At 44.1% G+C, this 14,665-nt stretch overlaps 1 protein-coding gene across 9 annotated transcripts in view; it reads right to left on the bottom strand.

Moving 5' to 3' along the window:
- Positions 1-14,665, bottom strand: part of LOC6602744 (zinc metalloproteinase-disintegrin-like batroxstatin-3) — a 513,201-nt gene that overhangs the window by 427,676 nt on the left and 70,860 nt on the right. For all 9 annotated transcript variants that reach the window (XM_026990249.1, XM_026990250.1, XM_026990252.1 and 6 more), the window contains exon 2: positions 11,549-11,599. In XM_026990249.1, coding sequence (XP_026846050.1) covers positions 11,549-11,599 — 51 coding nt within the window. The remainder of the gene's footprint in view (positions 1-11,548; positions 11,600-14,665) is intronic.

Below are 14,665 nucleotides of genomic sequence, written 5' to 3'. Positions count from 1 at the left end.
ATTAAGGGCAGTCCCATCCGGTGGCTTGGATGTATTTGGACAAGGTCCCTGGTTTGATTTCGGACAGGTCCGAAATGTCCGTGAGGAAAGCGGCCCCGAGAATACGAAGACGACGATTTCCAAGGGCTGGGCAGTGGCAGAAGAAGTGGGGGACCGATTCCTCCTCCTCCTCGTTGCGACAACTCCTGCAGAAGTCGTTATGAGGGATTGACAGTCTGGAGGCATGAGTGCCGATCTGCCAGTGTCCCGTAATGGCTCGAGTAACTGCAGAGCACTGTGCTCTGCTGAGTCTATACAGCTCTGCTGAGCGCTTCCTCGATCGATATGGCCATATCAATCTTGAGACTTTACAGGAGACGGTTTGCTGCCATCTCCTATTGGCATTTTGCTCGAACAATTCGTGCGTTAGGAGCCTGCACGTAGCCAAGGGCATCGCTACCTGCTCCCTCTACGATAGGAGAGGAATCGCAGTACCCTGCCTGGCCAGTTCGTCGGCGGCGTCGTTCCCCTCGATGTCCCTGTGGCCTGGGACCCATATAAGGGAGAGATCTAACTGCTCCGCTATCTCGTGCAGAGATCTGCGGCAGTCATTCACAGTCGCTGAGTTCGACGATATTGAGCCTAGAGCTTTAATAGTCGCTTGGCTGTCCGAGAAGACGCACACTAAGTGCGTGTCTAGACGTAGTTTGGAGACGATAGAAATGGCCTCCTTGATGGCTTCAATCTCCGCTTGGAACACACTACAGTGGTCCGGGAGCCTGAAGCAATGACTGATTTTCAGCTCGCTGCAGTAGACTCCGCCCCCCACGCGGCCGTCTAGCTTTGAGCCATCAGTGTAGAAGTGAGCCGCATTTGCAGGTCCTGGTTCGCCCATCTCCCAGTCCTCCCTAGGTGGGATTGATACCTGAAAGGGCGTCGAGAGGTGATCACTAGGAATACAGTAATCTGTCCTCTCTGGTAATTGCGGGAGTCTCATCAGGAGTCCCGAGTGCCCAACCGCGGACGCCTTCCACAGTCTGGCTTCTCTCATTCTGAAGGCAGAAAGTGTTGCCACCTTCCTTCCCATGAGATGTACAGAGAGGAGGTCCAGCACAGTATCCAGGGCTTCCCCTGGAATAGTGCATAGCTCTGCCATGCGTTGAACTCTGCCGAGTTTATTGAGGCATGTCCTTCTGTCTAAGGCTGGCCACCATACCACCACTCCATAGAGCATGATCGGTCGTATGATGGCGGTGTAGAGCCACCGGACTATATAGGGGGTCATTCCCCATTTTAGTCCGATGGCTTTCCTGCAAGTATAGAGGGCCACTTTCTTTACTCTGTCCTCTATGCTCAATTTCCAGTCGAGCTTTCTGTCGAGGATTAGGCCAAGATACTTGGCGTTGCTGCTGAAAACTAGCGCTTCCCCACATAGTCTAGGGGGAATCAGTGCGGGAACCTTGTACTTCCTAGTGAAAAGCACCAGTTCCGTTTTAGACGGGTTGACGCCTAACCCGCATTTGTCTGCCCATTTCGACATTTTCGTGAGAGAACTTGTCATGCACTCACACAACGTCTGCGGAAATTATCCGGAGAATGCTATAGCAACATCGTCCGCATACGCCACCACACGGCAGCCACCCCCCTCTATCTCCCGCAGCAGTGTGTTCACTGCCACGTTCTATAGGAGGGGCGAGAGGACTCCGCCCTGCGGTGTGCCTCTGCAGACGAATCTGGTGCATGTTGATGTCCCCAGTGATGCCTCAACCGTCCTGCATTGCACCATCTGATCGATCAGGCTCACCGTCCTGGAGTCAACCCCCAGATCCGTCAGTGCGCCCGTGATGGCGGTCGAAAGGATGTTGTTAAAAGCGCCTTCTATGTCGAGGAAGGCTACGAGGGTGTACTCCTTAAAGTTAAGGGACGCTTCGATGATCGATATGATCGAGTGTAGGGCCGTTTCGGTGGATCTTCCCTTCCGATAGGCATGCTGGGAGTCTGAGATCAGACTGGACGGAATACACGGAAGAGAACCTTTAGAAATACAGTTGCGGGGGCAAGCAACCCCAGTGGATGGTAGATCTTGGCAAGCTCTGAAGGCAATATCCGTTTTGTCAGAGCACTTGTGGCGTCAGGAATGGTCAAATTGAAGGAAAGCTCGTCTACAGCCGGGTCCCAGCGTATTCCAAGAACCTTGACATATTGAGTTGGGCTATCTACCTCTAGGGCTTCAAGCGGATACTCACAAATGTCCTTTGTCAGCGAATTGAGTAGTGACCAACAGTTTGAACTCCATTCTCGAAGTTTAAATTGAGCTTGGCTCAATAGCAGATTTAATTTATCTTTGAGTGCAATGAGATCGTCGATATTATCGCAACCAGTAGGAATATAATCCACGTACGCGTCTCGTACAAGCACAGCAGCATCCTTCGGATACAAATCGGCATGATCTTGTGCGATCTGCTTGAGAACTCGAACAGCCAAGAACGGTGAAGACGCTAAACCATACGTCACGTTCAGCAGTCGGTAATGATCGAGTGTAGCAGTTTCCTCCCTTCGCCAGACAATCCGTTGGTACTGCGTGTGATCTTCTGAAACCAGGATGCCTCTGAACATTTTCTCAATGTCCGTACAAAACACATTGCGATGGAGTAAATCCCTTTGAATAGGTGGTCCGATGTGTAGTCGTGAATTAAGTGAAGATCCATTGCAGCCCTCCCCAGAGCCATCGAATACAACTCGGCAACGCGTGGTGGTGCTATCTGGTTTAAATACTGTGTGGTGGGCTAAGTAATTGTGATTGGCGCGATCGTTTTCTACGGTAGTAGAAGGAATCAACTTTGAGAGCAGGAAATTTCCGGAATTTCCGCTCGAGAGAAGAAAAGCGGCGTAGTGCTTGTGGCAGTGTGGCTCCCATCGGAGACGCAGAGTCCTTGAACGGATATTGGACGATGTACAGGCCATCGTTTCTGCGGGTGTGCGTATGAACGAAGTGTTGCTCAGTGGGATCACAAGCATCAATGGTAGCGTTACTTGGTTGAACTCGTTCCATGTCCATGAACGATCGAACCAAAGTGTCAAGATCCTCGTGATGTGCTAGTGTGTGGTTGTGAGCATCACTACTGAGATGGTAGCTGCCTGTAATGACCCAACCAAAATTAGTATGAAGTGCAATAGGATATTCAGAACCCAACTCTTTGCGTTGTCCAGTATAAATGTTCCAAAGCTGATCAGCTCCTAAGATCACGTAGTATTCGCCTGGTTTACCAAATGTAGGGTCCATCGGTGTGTTCGATCCGCTGGGCTGGAATCGAGGAGGTTAAAGTGTTCATAATCAGACCTGTGACCACCACTGAGGCTGAGCCTGTGCGGGAGAGCAGCGGGAATGTGGCGCGGCCTCTAGTAACCCCAGCAGGATTTGCGCCTAGACCAACCACTGGTATACGAGCATGCGTGCGCGGCAATCCGATTCGTTGAATAAATGATTCGGCGACCATCGTTATAGTTGAAATAGTATCCTGCAGGTTGTCTCGTTGCCCCAGAATTCGACTATAGTGGCCAGAATCGTTAGCATTAGGCCTGACTCTTGGTCACGAATTTCCTCTCCAATGTAAGATGGCTGACCACGGCAGGACCAGCATCAGCAGAAAAACTTGACGAGCGGACGGTTGAGTCAGCGGATGCCACATGCGGAAGCCGTGATAGAGCGTCACGATGAACAAGAGTGTGGTGCCTCAACTTACACAGACGGCACGTGCTTGTGAAATTACACTGCTTTACTTGATGATATCAGCTTAGACAATTAAAGCACAAATTGCACACATTTTCCTTGCACGATTCACTGGAGATGGCCCAAGCTTCCTTGCATTCAGGGTCTAGCTTTGAGAGCAAGATCTGGATCAGCCACACATCGCGGCTGTCGCAGCTCAGCGCATGTAGACCACGTATACTTTCGTCGGCGGTGTCGACTATTTTACGCAACTCGGCGATGTTTGAACCCCTTGCGGTTGGCAACGAAAGAAAGTTTTGAATGAACGAACGACCAATCAGTGACCTTTTGTTATAGCGATTTTCGAGCCTCTGCCATGCTTCCTAGTAATTGGCATCCGATACGGGAATATTTTTTATCAGAGACAACGCATCACCATCCAGATAGGATTTCAAATAATGAAACTTTTGGTACTTGAAAAGACTACTCTTCTTGTCGACTGAGCCTCAGAACAAGTCACTAAACTGAAACCAATCCTCGTATCTGCCCGAAAACGTCGGAATGCGTATTTTTCGAAATGCAGCTCTGTGGTTCCCGATGAGTCCCGAATCTTCTCCAGAACTTGAGTTTGTCCCTCAAATAAGCGTTCCACAGTGTTTGATAGCAGTAGATTTGAGTTTTCGTGCTCATTATCGTGACTGCACCGGTCACGTATGGCTACACTGAAAATACTATGCGCACTAAAGAAATTTTTCTCATATTCGGGGATGTCCAAATCCGGATCCACGTATTCATCTTCATCATTATATTGGACCAGCTCTTTAGAGAGCTCCACAAAGCGGATGAAAGTTGCAACTAGTCGGACCAACTTGCGCTCTAATGTTTGCACAGAAGTACATGACTGTACAAACTCACGACCCTCCGTAGCCATGCGAGTTATTTAGGATTTGCAGGCACCACGTTGCTGAATTAGACGATGCACTAGAGTCTTCAATGTGAACAGCGGTCAACGATATCACTCGATATGTCTATAAAATAAACTCAAACGCGGTGATCCGGCTCGAAGGACCAACATTTTTTTATGGTTATGAATTAGTAGACTGTATAATCTTTTAATATACTGAGCTTGTTTATTTACTTATATGAAGTATTTTAGATTGGCGGTTATGTTACAACGTGTATATTAATAGCGGGGGTTGTCCATGATGCGGCGGTATGAACTATGCGTGCGGTTGGTTTCATCTAGAAATTTCTACTAACTTCCACTCCACAAAAGAAGTCATACAATCATGTGCATATGAATAGGGCAGTTGTAATATACATGAACATTGAACTAAAACTACGCGGCTAATTTCTCAACAGATGTATTCTAAGAATTAAAGTATTTTTTAAATCCCACGTTTTTTACGCTATTTCAATAATTTTGAGCAAACGAAAGAACAAATTAAATTTAAATTTAATGAAAAACGGAACGTTGTGAGCCACGGCTAAAGCCTCTGTCGCTACATTTATAACCGATACTCAGTTAGTATATGTATGTGTTGCTATCTCATTTAGCTCAACACACACTGGGCAAAAAAATTTAATTTGTTCCTTTGGGCTATAATAATTGACCGATCTAAGCCGAGTTCGGCAATCTGTTAGACATGGATTTTGTATGATTCATTTTCTATGATTGCGTTTTTGGTTTTCTTGTATCTTTAAAATTGTGAATGCCACAGATTTTCGTCCTTTTTGGGGGCAAAAGGTGGCGGTGCAGAATTTTGAAATAAACTCGATTCAGTGTAATATTATAGGAGCCTGCACACACAATTTGGTTGCTCTAGCTCTTATATATATAATCTTTGAAAACTAGACGTCAAGCAATACGGACGGACAGACGGATATGGCTATTTCGGCTTGCGGATTGATGCTGATCAAGAATATACATATATGGAGTCGGAAACGCTTCGTTCTACGTAGTGCACACATGCACTTTCACCACAAATCGAATGCTCTTTGAGTATCGGGTATAAAATCGAATTTCTACAACCAAAACTTATTGTTTCCAAGTAGTTAATTTATAGTAAGTTGTAGTTAAAAATTTAGAATTTTTGTTTGTTAATAAGTAATTAATTAATATTTGGTGGTACCATTCTCGTCAACGGGGTAAGGAAATATCGTTTTAATTTAAAATAAGTCTCAGGATCGGATGCAGGAAGTAATGTAACTGATTCTTTGTCTTCTTGTTATTTTTAATAATCCCCATACTTATATTTTTCCTTCGATCGAAGTCTTCCGATTTCCTTCCTCAATTTAATTAAATTTTAGATCTTGTCCCCAAAAAAAGTGGGGGTACCCGATCAAAAATAATTGTGCTGATACTACTGTACTCTTATAGACTAAATAGATTACAGAGAAATAAAAAAAAAAACAATTGGATTAGGATTTAAAAAAATAATACTAGCTATTTAGGACAAAAAATAAAATTTATATGTATACGTTCTGCTGAGTAATTTTTAAATATTTAAACAAAACGGCGTGACATCTAATAATCGTTTGTAAAAGAAACGAGCAACAAATATAAATATAAAAATAGAGAAACTCTTAAATAATTAAATTTCCATGCGAAGATCGCATAAAAGACCTACAAAATAATCGAAGGTACTAAAAATATAACTACAAATCGGGCATGTTCAGGACTGCACATTTACAACAAATTTTCGTTTTGAAAACTAAAAAATTGGTGCTCTGATAAGACGAATAAGGCAACAACTATGCGAAATAGAATACCAAAAAGAACAGACAAACAAATTTAACAAATAATGCAAATTTGGGTGTGAGCGAGAATGTTGCAATTACGGGCAACTTACAAGAGCCACGAGAAGAACGAAATCAACAACGAAAATTGGAGCGAAGGAAAATGTTAGACAACGCACACAAAAGCATCGAGTCTCGCAATCGAGTATGAGCCAGATATTACATATTCCGCTCATCCAAAATTTCTGATTGGTGCTCCAGTTCAAACATGAGTTAGCTGGCAGGTGTTGCGCATCTAGAAAAATGCATATCACGGTCGCAAACAAGCTCTGAGACTTTTAATTTATCGGCCCCCATTTTATTTAATTGCCAGCGCACCCGCGAATGTTTAGAGATACCTCGTTAAACTTGTAAAAGGGATAGAAGGTTTTGACAATTATTCGGATGACATAGTCATCGGTGATAGCACTTTCGGCCGCGGTATGCTCGCCGTGCCGGGGTTTATAAAAATTTGTAGTTTCTGGGTATGGTAGCTGAAATAGAGAGTCTGGTGGTTCAAGGCGTGGATTAAGCGGTAAAAGAAGGATTTCGTAAAGGTGTTTGTAGTTAGTAAAAATATAGAGTTTATTAAGATGCGGGATAGTGGTAGCAGTTTTCCTTCTGGGTCAACTACGGGGCCGCACATTGCTGACTATTGCGTGCTGGCCGTCGGTAGGAGAAGAATCATTGTGGAGGTTAAGACACACTCTGAGGAGAATAATCCTTGCAGAGGCTTAGACACACTCTTAGGAAAATGAGCGTTGTGGAGGTTTAGACAGTTTGAAGAAAAGAATCGTTGCAGGACCTAGACACACTCCGAAACTATGAAGGACTCCTGGGGTTTAGAAACACTCTGAAGGTAAGAAGGGGGAAATTTATTTGTAGAACACGAGTGTAAAGGTGATCAAGTGATCGAGTGATCAAGATGTGCATAAAAATTACACCAAGCATTTTTCCACGTCTAACTAAGGATGGGAGGTTTACTAATAGCAGTCTACTAGAGTAAGATGGGATCCTCACACCCGCATCCCAGTTAAGGCCCCGCAGAGCAAAGAGTAAAAAGTTTTTCTGTACTGATTCTATACGGTCCTGGTGTACTTTGTACTGAGGGCACCATACACAGGAGCCGTATTCTAAGATCGGACGAACAAGCGAGGTATAAAGAGTCTTTGTTATATAGGGGTCGTCAAATTCCTTTGACCACCTCTTTATAAACACAAGCACACCCATGGCCTTATTTACCATGGTAGAAATGTGTTCGGCAAACTTTAACTTGGGGTCTAACATAACACCCAGATCATCCACCAGGGTAATTCTCTCAAGAGAACCACCAAATAGGGTATAGGGAGCCAACAAGGGGTAGAACGGTGAAATGTCATAACATTGCATTTCGAGGCATTAATGTGTAATAAGTTTGCACAACACCATGACTGAAAGTTATTGAGATCGGATTGCAAGCGAGAATGAAATAAGAATGACCTTAAAAGTTCAAGTTGATGTGCTAAATGGGAATGGTTTACAGATTCGAATGCTTTACTAAAGTCGGTGTAAATAACATCCGTCTGTAAGTTACCTTGAAAGCCTTTAATAATGACAGAGGTAAACTCTAACAAGTTCGTGGTGGTTGATCGCCGCCTTATAAATCCATGCTGAGTGGGAGATATAAGTGACTTGAAAAGATGTTGCAAGTGCGGAGCTAATACCTTCTCAAACATTTTGGGTAATAGCTGATAACTTTGCTATACCTCCATATTTTTTTGCATCAGACTTGCTACCTTTTTATGAAGAGGAATTATAAACGATTCCTTCCAGATCGGGGTGCAGCAAGAAGAATTAATGGACAGGGTTAATAGTTTAATCAAGTGTCCACACAGTGCCTCGTCGCAGTACTTGAGTACACAACCTGGAACCCCGTCTGGCTTTGCGGACGTTGTACGCTTACTGTTTACGAAGCAGTAAAACTGTTTAGGGTCCTGAGAAAAACGTATCCTGCATCGAGATAGGTAGTTCTTATAGCATTTGGCATTAAGAACTGAAAAGTTTGACCGAGCTAGTACATAGCGAGAGTGAGAAGTAGGAGAACCATGTTCTTGAAATTTTTTATCAAGTCTTGATTTTAATTTTTTTAGGCTGGATAGGCCGGAAAACCAAGGGGGTTTTCCAGATCTAATCGGACAAGAAAGCGGGATACAAGAATCAAAAAATGTGCCAGGAGCATTGTAAAAAATGTTTGTGCCTTTTATAACATCAGTGCACAAGTACAAAGCGGACCAATCAAAATCGCTAATGAGGTTATTAAGATCCGCCAACTCAGCTCCAATACAAAGCACAGATCAAGCAATCGACCCAAGGAATTTTTCACATGGTTGACTTGAGACAGAGACAGGTCAAGCAAGCCGTCAACAAAGTCATGTCGTGACATGGGCACTAGGATACTAGACTCGTTTACCGAAGTACAAACAGTTCCTGGCAAGTTGAAGTCACCAAGAACTATCATATGATCTTTATCTGATAGCGAGGAAGAAACAGCGGTTAAAGCGGACAAGTGCTGCTCATAAATAGATATATCCGAAGAAGGTGGAATATACAAGCAAGTAATGAATATAGCGAAAGCGGGAAGAACGTCCATCCACCACCAACCGATACATAGCTGCCTTTATGTGGTACTATGTACCTAATGGAAGGAATGTTTTCCCAATATGGAGCACTCTTCGTTCTACACTCCGACGAAGGACGGAATTTTGAGGTAGAAGTTATTCATGCCTGCCTACGATTAACCGACGACGAGAACACCCGGACCACCTCGCTTGCCCCTTAATCTAAGGTTTAAGCCGCACGCTGTTCACCTACCTGGTTAATCAACCGAACTGGGATAAGCGACTGCAGTAGGCGCTGTGGCGCCCATAGGGCCGCGTCTTATGAAGCTACCGGACCCTCTCCTACGAAATTAACCCTTGGCAGGGGTATCTAATTGCCGTGTGAGCTACTGTATGGTCGACCAAAACGCGATGCGTAAATCTTCCCGGCCTTTGCAGTGAAACTACAATCCCATTTTCTGGACACACATTATTCTGCAAGGAAATATCTAAAGGTCGTAGCAGACCATCATAAGTGACCTGCACTCCCATTCCGCACGCTTCGATCCCGATCATCTCATATGGCTGTATTCACCTGTCCGGAAAGTCGGTCGATGTCTGAAACTCCAATCAGACTAGATAGACTCCACCATGGCTCCACGATCCGTAGCCATTCCGACCGAGTCTACTAAATACACCTTCCCGGTAACTGCGCCACGAAGACGATACATGTTAACTGTCTTGCTGCTGGCAAGGGACCTGTTTCCAAGTAATTCAACTCTAGAAAGGGTATAATGTGGAACAAATTTTCATCTTATGTTTTGCGCCCTTAGAGCTCTTTTCCTATATATATGCTTTGGCTATACGTGTGAGAACGTTACTGCTATATTTTGGATACAAGCAATAACCACACAGCTATGCGCGTAAAAATAATTACTTAAGCGGGACAATACAGCCATGAGCAAATGCATAGGGAAGTTGTAATATAAATGAACATTGAACTAAACTAAGCTGCTAATTTCTCATGCTATCCTGTCGATAATTGTGTGCTTAATCGATCGAGTGAACTTTAGCCGGCCAAGAAGAGATAGACGACATCACACAAGTGAAGAAGTTTATGTGTATTGCACAATGACATAAGCTGGCGAACATTTTAGATTAAATAAATGTTTTTTCCTCGGAATCGGACGAATTTTGGCCGCTACTTTTTTTTTTTATTAATTGGACGTTGACATGCAATGACTGCATCTAACAAGAGGCGATGCAATTACTGCACCGTCAAGTGGCCCGTGTGACACCAGCAGAAGGCTGTTACGCGCGGATCCCAGGCAAAACGCAGCCCTCCTCCCGCCCAACCGACCGAGGGGCGCTGCCGCATGACGCGCGGTGCGTAGCCGAACCAAACGCGAGCATGCAAGAAAGATAGATATTAGACTAACCTTCGAGGAAAATTAGCACTAAACTTATTAAGAAATTAAGCATGCAATAAAATACAAAATACAAATACCACTACAATTACTAATTACTAGAAAGGTGTGTAAGGATTAGTAATTTAATAAGAGGAAGAGAATTAGTGGAGGATATAATATGGTAGAGGGAATTATAATCCGAGCATAAGACCCTAAACGGTTCATGCAAGGAATAATTCGATCTACAAAGTGGAAGGAACAACGGTATAAAGTTTCTAGTCAGTCTAATAGGAATCGTGAAGTTTATGCGGCTCAACAGATCAGGGCTGTCTATGTCACCCCTGATCAAGTTGTGCATAAATATCACACCAAGCATTTTTCTACGGTTAACTAAGGATGGGAGGTTTACTAATAATAGTCACTAACTAAGATGGGAGTCTTACACCCGCATCCCAGTTAAGGCCCAGCAGAGCAAAGAGTAAAAAGTTTTTCTGTACTGATTCTATACGGTCCTGGTGTACTTTGTACTGAGGGCACCATACACAGGAGCCGTATTCTAAGATCGGACGAACAAGCGAGGTATAGAGAGTCTTTGTTATATAGGGGTCGTCAAATTCCTTTGACCACCTCTTTATAAACCCAAGCACGCCCATGGCCTTATTTACCATGGTAGAAATGTGTTCGGAAAACTTTAACTTGGGATCTAACATAACACCCAGATCATCCACCAGGGTAATTCTCTCAAGAGAACCCCCAAATAGGGTGTAGGGAGCCAACAAAGGGTTAGAACGATGAAATGTCATAACTTTGCATTTCGAGGCATTAAGGTGTAACAAGTTTGCACAACACCATGACTGAAAGCTATTGAGATCGGATTGCAAGCGAGAATGAAATGAAATGTCCTTGTACTGGACACAGAGTTTAACATCATCCGCATACATAAGTACTCGAGAGTATGTTATTACTGAAGGCAATTCCTTAATGTTTCTTATGTTTTAGTCAATTTTGTTAAATGGTATGTACATATATCTAAAGAACAATATATATGGTTGAGTAATTGTATAATTAAATTTTAAGTAACATCGATGCAAACTTACCAACGGGACTTTCTTCATTCCAAAAAGAATCGTCTAGAGTATAATCTGCCTCTGTAAGAAAATAAAAATACAATTTGTGAACATTTCATTTACTATATGTTCTTTTGTCATTACTCTTAGATTCATTGTTTGATGGCCGAAATACAATATAATGGCTATAAAGTGTAGTGATGTACATGCTTTTGGTCTTAAATAGTGTGATGCACTAAACAAGTTTAGTGTGTAATTGTATGTAGAGTATCACAAAGGAGATGTGTGAGGTTAGGGTAACAGAATGTTCACATAAAAAGGAAGCAATAGAAGGCTGCCCCAGAAATTAGGATCAACAGAGCCCCAGAAAGTACGAACAGCAGAAGGTTGTTCCACAAGACGACTTCCAAAGGCAATCAGTTGCTCGAACCGGATGATCTAGTGTGCATATGACTTTCCTGTGACTAAGGATATTTCAAATTTCAGACCGATACCTAGGTTAGGTTAGGTTAGGTTCAGGCGGTAGCCTGGGGGAGTGATGAAACCCTCCCAAGCTCACTTGGACCTGTAGAAGGTCCGTTGTGGTGCCGCATGGGCGTGTGCCCCTTCCCAGTGCCTAAAAACCGTGGAGAAACAGGCTGTTGCAAATTAAGGGCAGTCCCATCCGGAGGCTTGGATGAATCTGGACAAGGTCCCCGGTTTGATTTCGGCCAGGTCCGAAATGTCTGTGAGGAAAGCAGCCCCGAGAAAACGAAGACGACGATTTCCAAGGGCCGGGCAGTGGCAGAAGAAGTGGGGGACCGATTCCTCCTCCTCCTCGTCGCGACAACTCCTGCAGAAGTCGTTATGAGGGATTGACAGTCTAGAGGCATGAGTGCCAATCTGCCAGTGTCCCGTAATGGCTCGAGTAACTGCAGAGCACTGTGCTCTGCTGAGCCTATACAGCTCGGCTGAGCGCTTCTTCGATCGATATGGCCATATCAATCTTGAGATTTTACAGGAAACTGTTTGCTGCCATCTCCTATTGGCATTTTGCTCGAACAATTCGTGCGTGAGGAGCCTGCACGTAGCTAGAGGCATCGCTACCTGCTCCCTCTCCATAAGGAGAGGAATTGTAGTACCCTGCCTTGCTAGCTCGTCGGCGGCGTCGTTCCCCTCGATGTCCCTGTGGCCTGGGACCCATATAAGGAAGAGGTCTAACTGATCTGCGATCTCGTGCAGAGACCTGCGGCAGTCATTCACAGTCGCTGAGTTCGACGATATTGAGCCTAGAGCTTTAACAGTCGCTTGGCTGTCCGAGAAAACGCACACTAAGTGCGTGTCTAGAAGTAGTTTAGAGACGATGGAAATGGCCTCCTTGATGGCTACAACCTCCGCTTGGAACACACTGCAGTGGTCCGGGAGCCTGAAGCAGTGACTGATGTTCAGCTCGCTGCAGTAGACTCCGCCCCCCACGCGGCCGTCTAACTTTGAGCCATCAGTGTAGAAGTGAACCGCATTTGCGGGTCCTGGTTCGCCCATCTCCCAGTCCTCCCTAAGTGGGATCGATACCTGGAAAGGCGTCGAGAGGTGATCACTAGGGACACAATAATCTGTCCTCTCTGGTAATTGCGCATGTCTCGTCAGGATTCCCGAGTGCCCAACCGCGGACGCTTTCCACAGTCTGGCTTCTCTCATTCTGAGTGCGGAAAGTGTTGCCACTTTCTTTCCCATGAGATCTATGGGGAGGAGGTCCAGCACAGTATCCAGGGCTTCCCCTGGAGTAGTGCGTAGCCCGCCAGTTATGCATAGCTCTGCCATGCGTTGAACTCTGCTGAGTTTATAGACCGATACCTAACTACGCTAAAAAGTTATAAACCCACGCCCCCCACTTTCGGCTCATTTCACGAAATAAAAAAAAAAAAAATTGTTTTGTTAACTAAAAAAAAAAATTCTTTATACAATTTTTTATAAAAGATGAGTCTGAATTGAGCCCCATATGATTGTAAAATGTGTTATTTTTTTTAATACTGTTTAGAGCAGCAGCCGTCAATAGCTCTTATCTCTTAATGATTTATTATGTTAATAGCATCTATTATCTTAATTTAAGAGAATGTAAATTACACTCTCAAAGTACGCACACATGTACGTGTGGGGTAGAGCGGAATTGCCAACGAGATCGCAGCATCGATTTCGTTTACTAAAATTTTTAATTTTGTTAGACAAATCTAATTTTACGGTAACGGCCTCTAATCGTTGTAAATAAAAGCATCAAACAATAAACCATTATATAAACATCTAACAACGGAGAAATATTCGTCGTAAATCGTCAAAAAAAGTCGTTCTCTTTCGTAGTGATCAGACGTGTTTTTGTTTTGCGCTCCGCATTTTTTCCTTTTGTTTTGAATAAACAGCCGGTGTTTTCCTAACTAAATTCTAATTATACTTCCTAACCAGACAACAATCTGGAAACCAATTCTATTACGCGAGTCCATGCCTCTTGATTTGTGTTAAAATATTATTTAACTTTTTATTTTTCGGCGTCGGCTTGTGTTGTGTGTTGTGTTGTTGCAGTGAGTGAGTACGCATTACATTGCATTGCAGTCCGCTCTCGTCTGGTAGCTTTTGTTGTTTTATCACTCTCTCGCTATTACCTCAACTTCAATAACTGTTCTTTCTCTCTCGCTCTTTAAACTTTCTGAGCAATAGCGCTCTCTGCTTAGTAGCTTTCGCTATAACCGCTCTCCACTCTGCTCTCTTTTTTTACCAATTCCGCTTTGAGCGTTGTCTGGCACATTGGTCTGATACCAATTTGGTTTGCAAATAATAGTAAATAAATAAATAATAAAAGGGAATACGCTGTGGTCTGTGCCAAAAAAACCTGTAAGAAGCAGATCACCCACGATCAGCCGAATGTCCCCTGCTGGCTCTGCGACTGCGTAGTGCACGCAAAATGCGCTGGATTTTCTGGCCTCGTGAGTGATGCTATAGCCAAACGTAATGGCTTGCATTACAGTTGCGAGGCATGCCGTGCGGTGGAAAAAGACATGGTAGCTTTTATGAGGCAGACGCGGAGTGGCTTTAAGGAGCTGACCGTTGGTTTCAAAAACCAATACGATCGGCTCCTAGCCATGGAGGCTCAGTTTAGCGGTTTAAAACTGCTGAATG

Source organism: Drosophila persimilis, unplaced genomic scaffold, assembly GCF_003286085.1.
Source record: "Drosophila persimilis strain 14011-0111.01,24,50 unplaced genomic scaffold, DperRS2 tig00000572-arrow-pilon, whole genome shotgun sequence".
Taxonomy (NCBI): domain Eukaryota; kingdom Metazoa; phylum Arthropoda; class Insecta; order Diptera; family Drosophilidae; genus Drosophila; species Drosophila persimilis.
This window is presented reverse-complemented; position numbering and strand designations above follow the sequence as displayed.